General features: G+C 39.3%; 2 protein-coding genes across 2 annotated transcripts; both read left to right on the top strand.

Annotated features, from left to right (window-relative positions):
* Nucleotides 1-224: 224 nt before the first annotated feature.
* Nucleotides 225-3,082, top strand: LOC114541516 (putative ankyrin repeat protein RF_0381). The gene is made up of 4 exons (XM_028561431.1): nucleotides 225-471; nucleotides 1,798-2,247; nucleotides 2,422-2,940; nucleotides 3,075-3,082. The coding sequence occupies exons 1-4, from the start codon at nucleotides 225-227 to the stop codon at nucleotides 3,080-3,082; spliced, it is 1,224 nt and encodes a 407-aa protein (XP_028417232.1).
* Nucleotides 3,083-3,749: 667 nt separating this feature from the next.
* LOC114541515 (putative ankyrin repeat protein RF_0381) lies at nucleotides 3,750-6,574 on the top strand. The gene is made up of 3 exons (XM_028561430.1): nucleotides 3,750-3,936; nucleotides 4,135-5,555; nucleotides 5,795-6,574. Exons 1-3 carry the CDS (start codon nucleotides 3,750-3,752, stop codon nucleotides 6,572-6,574), a joined length of 2,388 nt encoding a protein of 795 aa, XP_028417231.1.
* Nucleotides 6,575-6,874: the final 300 nt, after the last annotated feature.

The raw sequence follows: 6,874 nt of genomic DNA, 5'->3' as shown, positions 1-6,874 counted from the left end.
GCAACCGCGATCATATTTTTTCCCCTTGCGGTCGTCTGCGGTCTCTGCAGTGTAAGGTTATTGCTGGACAGTAATGTATTTCTAGTAAAATTCTGTTATGGGTTACAAAAATTAAATCGAAGTTTGCTTTTTAGGTAAAGCTGTAAAGGTACACGTGCAACGGTCCATTTTCATTTGAAGTCTGAATATATTAATTGTTTAAGAGATAGCCGTTTTGCTCAAAGATGGCGACTTCGTCAAATAAGATGAGAATGTCTGAATCAATGGAAAATGATAATGTTATCATATCCCAGCGTGAGGAGAGCGACCAAACTTTAATTATGGCAGAAAAGAATCGTACAGGAATATCTGGGAAAATAGATGATATATCTGCGTTAGGAAATAAACAATCCAAGCGTGTTGTTAATGAACAAAAAGAAATTGAAGTGGAACTTCAAGGAGAAAACATTGAAAACGAAAAATGTCATGATGGTATGAAATTATAAAACATTAATTTATCTAAGAATCAGACTGGTTTGTATTAATTGACTCTACCGGAATAATTAACAAAACTGCGACGTTTTAAGCAGGAAATACGAACTAAGGTCAACTAACTTCCAAACAAAAGCCCTTATTCGGTTATCGTCTTAATATTAACATGAGAAAATTTCTGGACGCTAATTGATCAAGAGGAGTGCAGTCATTTCACCAATTATACCGGGTGGCGCAAAAAAAAGTTAACCCTGTTTGGTTGAGTATAACTTAAAATTAAAGGAGCTATATATTACACTATAAAGACCCTGGTCAAGGCTGGTCATGTGACATCGCAAAATCTCCCAAAATATGGGAGATTTTTATTTAGCGTTTAGTTTATATCCATGGGAGGAGTGGCAAAGTCGTTATACCATTTCTGCTATTTTTAGCACTTGTCACAATCCAGATGGCTTTGTACTAACGCAACTAAAAATAGCGGTTCACACAATAAACTAAATAAGTACAGCTAATATGCGCAGCAAAAAACTCAAAAGAGCAATAAACCGAATTTAGATTCAAATTGTATGTGTAGACGGTATCATCGTCGATAGAATCGGTTTTAGTATCGTCATAAGTTCAGTTGATATTCAATACAGACACTCGAAGGCCTGTGCTATCCTCTAAATTTGGGCGTTGATGAGCGAATTTAGAGGTCAAATAACAAAAACGACACATGTTATTTCACTTTGCGGAAGAACAGCGCTCAATATTCAGTCCTTAGAAACACGTTGTTTTAACTAAGGTGATCTATGCGCTATTTGTGTCCCACCCATCCCCACACGGGAGAAGCGTAACAAAAGAATCACGTGACCAGCCTTGACCAGGGACTTTCTCGCAGCGTGGGCCGTGGAGCGTAGGTAAAAGAGCCTGGCTTGCGAGGTTGTTGACACACGTGTTCCGCCAAGGCTGATTTTGAACTGTCTAAGTTCGAAACGGCCTTTTGATGTTCTTTTAAACGTGTACCGAACTGGCGTTTTGTTTGACCTACATATTCTTTCTCGCAATCACCACATGGTATAGAGTATACAGCAAGAGTTTTCTGTTTAGTCGCTACGCAATCCTTGGGTTTCGCGAAAATATGTCCTAATGTCTGAAAGGGTTTTAAGGCAACTTTTATACCACAATTATTCAGGATCCTCCTGATTGGTTCTGCAATTCCCTGAATGTATGGAACTATAGCAAAACTTGGTTTTGAAAACAGGTTTCTGGTAACGGCAAGAACCGCTTGAATCATCTACCGAAACTTGCACTTACAGTTCAATGTTATCTTTTTGTTAAATATAGGTAGTGATGTAAAGCAAGAGGCAAGTGGAAGTGCAAACGTCTGTGAAGAAGGAAAACATAAATTTTGGGACGAAATAAGAAAACAAGTTGAATGTGGTGAAAACAAAGAAGATCACTGGCAGAGGACAATTCTTTGGCGTGCTTTTCAGTTTAGTCCAGTAGATCAAAAAATTGCTAAATATTTGGTTGACCATGGAGCAGACATTAATTCCCAAAATGAAGAAGGTGAAACAGTACTGGGGATTGCGACAAGAAATGGTTTACTCGATCTTGTTAAGTATTTTGTTCAATATGGCCCGAAACGAACATTTCCAGATGATTACAGATCTCTTCAGAGTGCAATACAGTCTCAATCATTCGAAATTGTTGAATATTTCGTTAAAAGTGGCGCTAATGTAAACGGAAATGATAGTGATGGGGAAACAGTGCTGCACTATGCTGTTAGCAAAGGTACACTAGAAATGGTGAAATGTCTTGTTGAAAATGGCGCTGATGTAAATGGAAATGATACTGACGGATGGACAGTGCTGCACAATGCTGTTACTGAAGGTAAGCTAGAAATCATAAAATATCTTGTTCAAAATGGCGCTGATGTAAATGGCAAGTATACTGATCGATGGACAGTCTTGCACTATGCTGTTAGCAAAGGTACACTAGAAATGGTAAAATACCTTGTTGAAAATGGCGCTGATGTGAATGGAAAGGATACCAAAGGGTGGACAGTGTTGCACTACGCTGTTACTGAATGTACGATGGATATAGTAAACTACCTGGTTGAAAATGGCGCTGATGTAATTGGTAAGACGACGAACGGGTGGACGGTGCTGCACGATGCTGTTACCAAAGGTACACTAGAAATGGCAGAATATCTTGTTGAAAATGGCGCTGATGTAAATGGAAATGATACTGACGGGTGGACAGTGCTGCACAATGCTGTTACCGAAGGTAAGCTAGAAATCGTAAAATATCTTGTTGAAAATGGCGCTGATGTAAATGGCAAGTATACTGATAGATGGACAGTTTTGCACTATGCTGTTAGCGAAGGTACACTAGAAATGGTAAAATATCTTGTTGAAAATGGGGTTAATGGAAATGGAAATGATACTGACGAGTGGACAGTGCTGCACAATGCCGTTACCGAAGGTAAGCTAGAAATCATAAAATATCTTGTTGAAAATGGCGCTGATGTAAATGGCAAGTATACTGATGGATGGACAGTCTTGCACTATGCTGTTAGCAAAGGTACACTACAAATGGTAAAATATCTTGTTGAAAAGGGCGCTGATGTAAATGGTAAGAATAGTTACGGTAGGACAGTGTTGCATTACGCTGTTACTGAAGGTACGATGGATATAGTAAAATACCTGGTTGAAAATGGCGCTGATGTAATTAGTAAGACGACGAACGGGTGGACAGTGCTGCACTATGCTGTTAGCAAAGGTACACTAGAAATGGTGAAATGTCTTGTTGAAAATGGCGCTGATGTAAATGGAAATGATACTGACGGATGGACAGTGCTGCACAATGCTGTTACTGAAGGTAAGCTAGAAATCATAAAATATCTCGTTGAAAATGGCGCTGATGTAAATGGCAAGTCTACTACCGATGGATGGACAGTCTTGCACTATGCTGTTAGCAAAGGTTCACTAGATATGGTAAAATATCTTGTTCAAAATGGTGCTGATGTAAATGGCAAGTATACTGATGGATGGACAGTCTTACACGATGCTGTTAGCAAAGGTACACTACAAATGGTAAAATATCTTGTTGAAAAGGGCGCTGATGTAAATGGAAATGATACTGACGAGTGGACAGTGCTGCACAATGCTGTTACTGAAGGTAAGCTAGAAATCATAAAATATCTCGTTGAAAATGGCGCTGATGTAAATGGCAAGTCTACTACCGATGGATGGACAGTCTTGCACTATGCTGTTAGCAAAGGTTCACTAGATATGGTAAAATATCTTGTTGAAAAGGGCGCTGATGTAAATGGTGAGAATACTTACAGTAGGACAGTGTTGCACTACGCTGTTACTGGAGGTTCGATGAATATAGTAAAATACCTGGTTGAAAATGGCGCTGATGTGATTGGTAAGACGACGAACGGGTGGACAGTGCTGCACGATGCTGTTACTGAAGGTAAGCTAGATATGGTAAAATACCTTGTTGAAAACGGCGCTGATGTAAATGGCAAGGATACTGATGGGGAGACAGTGCTGCATTTTGCAGTTAGTGAAGGCACGCTAGAAATGGTAAAATATCTTGTTGAAAATGACGCTGATGTAAATGGAATGGATAATAACGGGTGGACAGTGCTGCACAATGCTGTTCTTGAAGGTAAGCTAGAAATCGTAAAATATCTTGTTGAAAATGGCGCCGATGTAAATGGCGAGTATTCTGATGGATGGACAGTATTGCACTATGGTGTTAGTAATGGTGCACTAGAAATGGTAAAATATCTTGTTGAAAAGGGCGCTGATGTAAAAGGTAAAACTACTGACAGAGAGACAGTACTGCACACTGCTGTTACTAAAGGTACGCTGGATTTAGTGAAATACCTTGTTGAAAAAGGCGCTGCTGTGAATGCTCTTTACAGCACGAATACTAACGGGTCAACAGTGCTGCACAGTGCTGTTGCTAAAGGTAAGCCAGAAATAGTGAAATACCTTGTTGAAAACGGCTTTGATGTAAATAGCACGGATATTGATGGGAGGACAGTTCTACACAGTGCTGTTACTGAAAGTAAGCTAGATATGGTAAAATATCTTGTTGAACATGGGGCTGATGTAAATGGCAAGGATATTGATGAATGGAGAGTGCTTCACTGTGCTGTTACTGAAGGTACACTAGAAATGATCAGTTTCCTTGTTGAAAATGGCGCTGATATGAATGGCAAGGATAGTAACGGGTGGACAGTGCTGCACAGTGCTGTTGCTAATGGAGCAACCGAAACGGTAAAATATCTCATTAGAAAGGGCGCTGATGTAAATGGCGAGTATATTGACGGATGGACAGTCTTAGACTATGCTGTTTCTGAAGGTACGCTAGAAATGGTGGAACACCTTGTTGAACAAGGCGCTAATATAAATGGTAAGAATACATACGGTAGGACAGTGTTGCACTACGCTGTTACTGAATGTACGATGGATATAGTAAAATACCTGGTTGAAAATGGCGCTGATATAAATGATAAGAATTCTGACAAGTGGACAGTACTGCACAGTGCTGTTGATAAAGGTACGCTAGATATGGTAAAATACCTCGTTGAAAATGGCGCTGATGTAAATGGAAAGAATACTGATGGGTGGACAGTTCTCCACACTGCTGTTACTAAAGGTAGCCTGGATATCACAAAGCACCTCGTGAAAAATGGCGCTGATGTAAATGGTAAATATACTGACGGTTGGACCGTCCTACACGCCGCTGTAGATACAGGTGAATTAGAAATTCTCCAATATTTAGTTGAACAGGGTGCTGACATAACTCCTAAAAGTAATATCAGCGCTCATTGTCTTGCCACTGACATCATGAGGATGGCTGTTGTGAACAATTCAGTTGCTTTGGTGAAACTCCTCTTGCAAAAGAACATAGTTGTTTCGAGAGCTGGAACATTTCTTGTCGAGGGAAGGCAAATGAGTCTTCTTGAATGGAGTATTTACATTGGTCATGATGAAATTAAAACTATTCTAAAGAGGTCCATAAAACATCGCGAGAAAATTGAGATGTTGAAAACAATGAACCACAACCAGTTAGAAAAGGTAATTTTTGAAATACATAATCATACAGTTGTTTTAATGAGTTTTGCGTATATAATAAAGGTGAAAATGGAGTTCATGATCTACGCTGTCGCACCGCGAAGACGAGCATTTAGATTCCGCAGACAGTTTTCAATATTCGTTTGCACAATATAACTTATTACCAGATTTTGCCCTCTGCATCTAATAACTATCTCTTTCTCCAATAGACTTAAATACCGATTCAGGCTTTTTTCGCAAAGAATCAATTCAAAATTGGCGATGGTTGTGGTGGTTCACGTGTCTATGTTGGTCTCATGAGAGATGGAAGTGAAGTTGCCGTTAAGAGAATCTTGGTGCAAAGTGAGGATAAAACAGTTGAAAACGAAAAGGAAATCATGAGTTTCATTGAGACGGAAAACTGTCCATTTATAGTGAGCTATCGTTATTTTCATTCTGGCGATGACTTCATGTATCTTATTGTTGATCTTTGCGAGGAAAACTTGAGGGAACTTGTTCATGCATGCAGTATTGAGCATCTACAAGAGCATGGTCCACGAATGATTCGGGAAATTCTATCAGGACTTGAATTTCTTCATGGTAAAGGAGTATTGCACAGAGATTTAAAACCTTCAAACGTCCTGGTTGATATCGAAGGTCGCATGAAATTGGCAGACTTTGGAATAAGCCGTGTCCTAGAAGACGATCAAACGACAGTTCAAACATTCGTGAGAGGCACTCCTGGATGGATGCCATCGGAAGTAACTCAAGCCATTGAGAAAAATGAGAAATGTCGTTTCAAAAGGAAATCAGATGTCCAGGTCGCGGGCATGATTGCTTTCTACGTCTTAACTAAAGGTGAACACCCTTTTGGTTCTTCCTTTGATCGAATGAGAAATATTTCGGAAGGGAACTCTGTCAGTTTGAAGAAACTTAGTGATCGCAAAGCTCAAAAGTTTGTGTCGTGGCTGATCAATCATAAAATTGATGAGAGACCTTATGCTCACGAGGCGTTGAGGGATCCTTTCGTTGATGAACATTGACACAGTCGAAATACAGAACTTTTCTACGGAGATGAGACAATTATCGTCGAAATTAATTACGAAGGAGTTTTGTGGACTTGAACATATGATATTTGTCAAGAACATTGTATTCTTTTGTTTTTAAACTTTGAAAAAATGAACGATTAACGTTCAGGTGCCAGGGGGGGGGTAACACTTTTCACACAAAGAAAAAAAATCTGAATGCAAAAACAAAGGCCCATAATAACTGTAATTAAACAAAGACTGAAAACCAATGTAATAATGAAGTTATATCTTGAAATAAACTGTTAAATACTGGAT

The sequence above is a fragment of the Dendronephthya gigantea genome, unplaced genomic scaffold (assembly GCF_004324835.1).
Source record: "Dendronephthya gigantea isolate DGI-Jeju-01 unplaced genomic scaffold, DenGig_1.0 000297F, whole genome shotgun sequence".
In the NCBI taxonomy this organism is placed as follows: Eukaryota; Metazoa; Cnidaria; class Anthozoa; order Malacalcyonacea; family Nephtheidae; genus Dendronephthya; species Dendronephthya gigantea.
The sequence above is the reverse complement of the archived record's forward strand: the minus strand, read 5'-3'. Positions and strand labels throughout refer to the sequence as shown.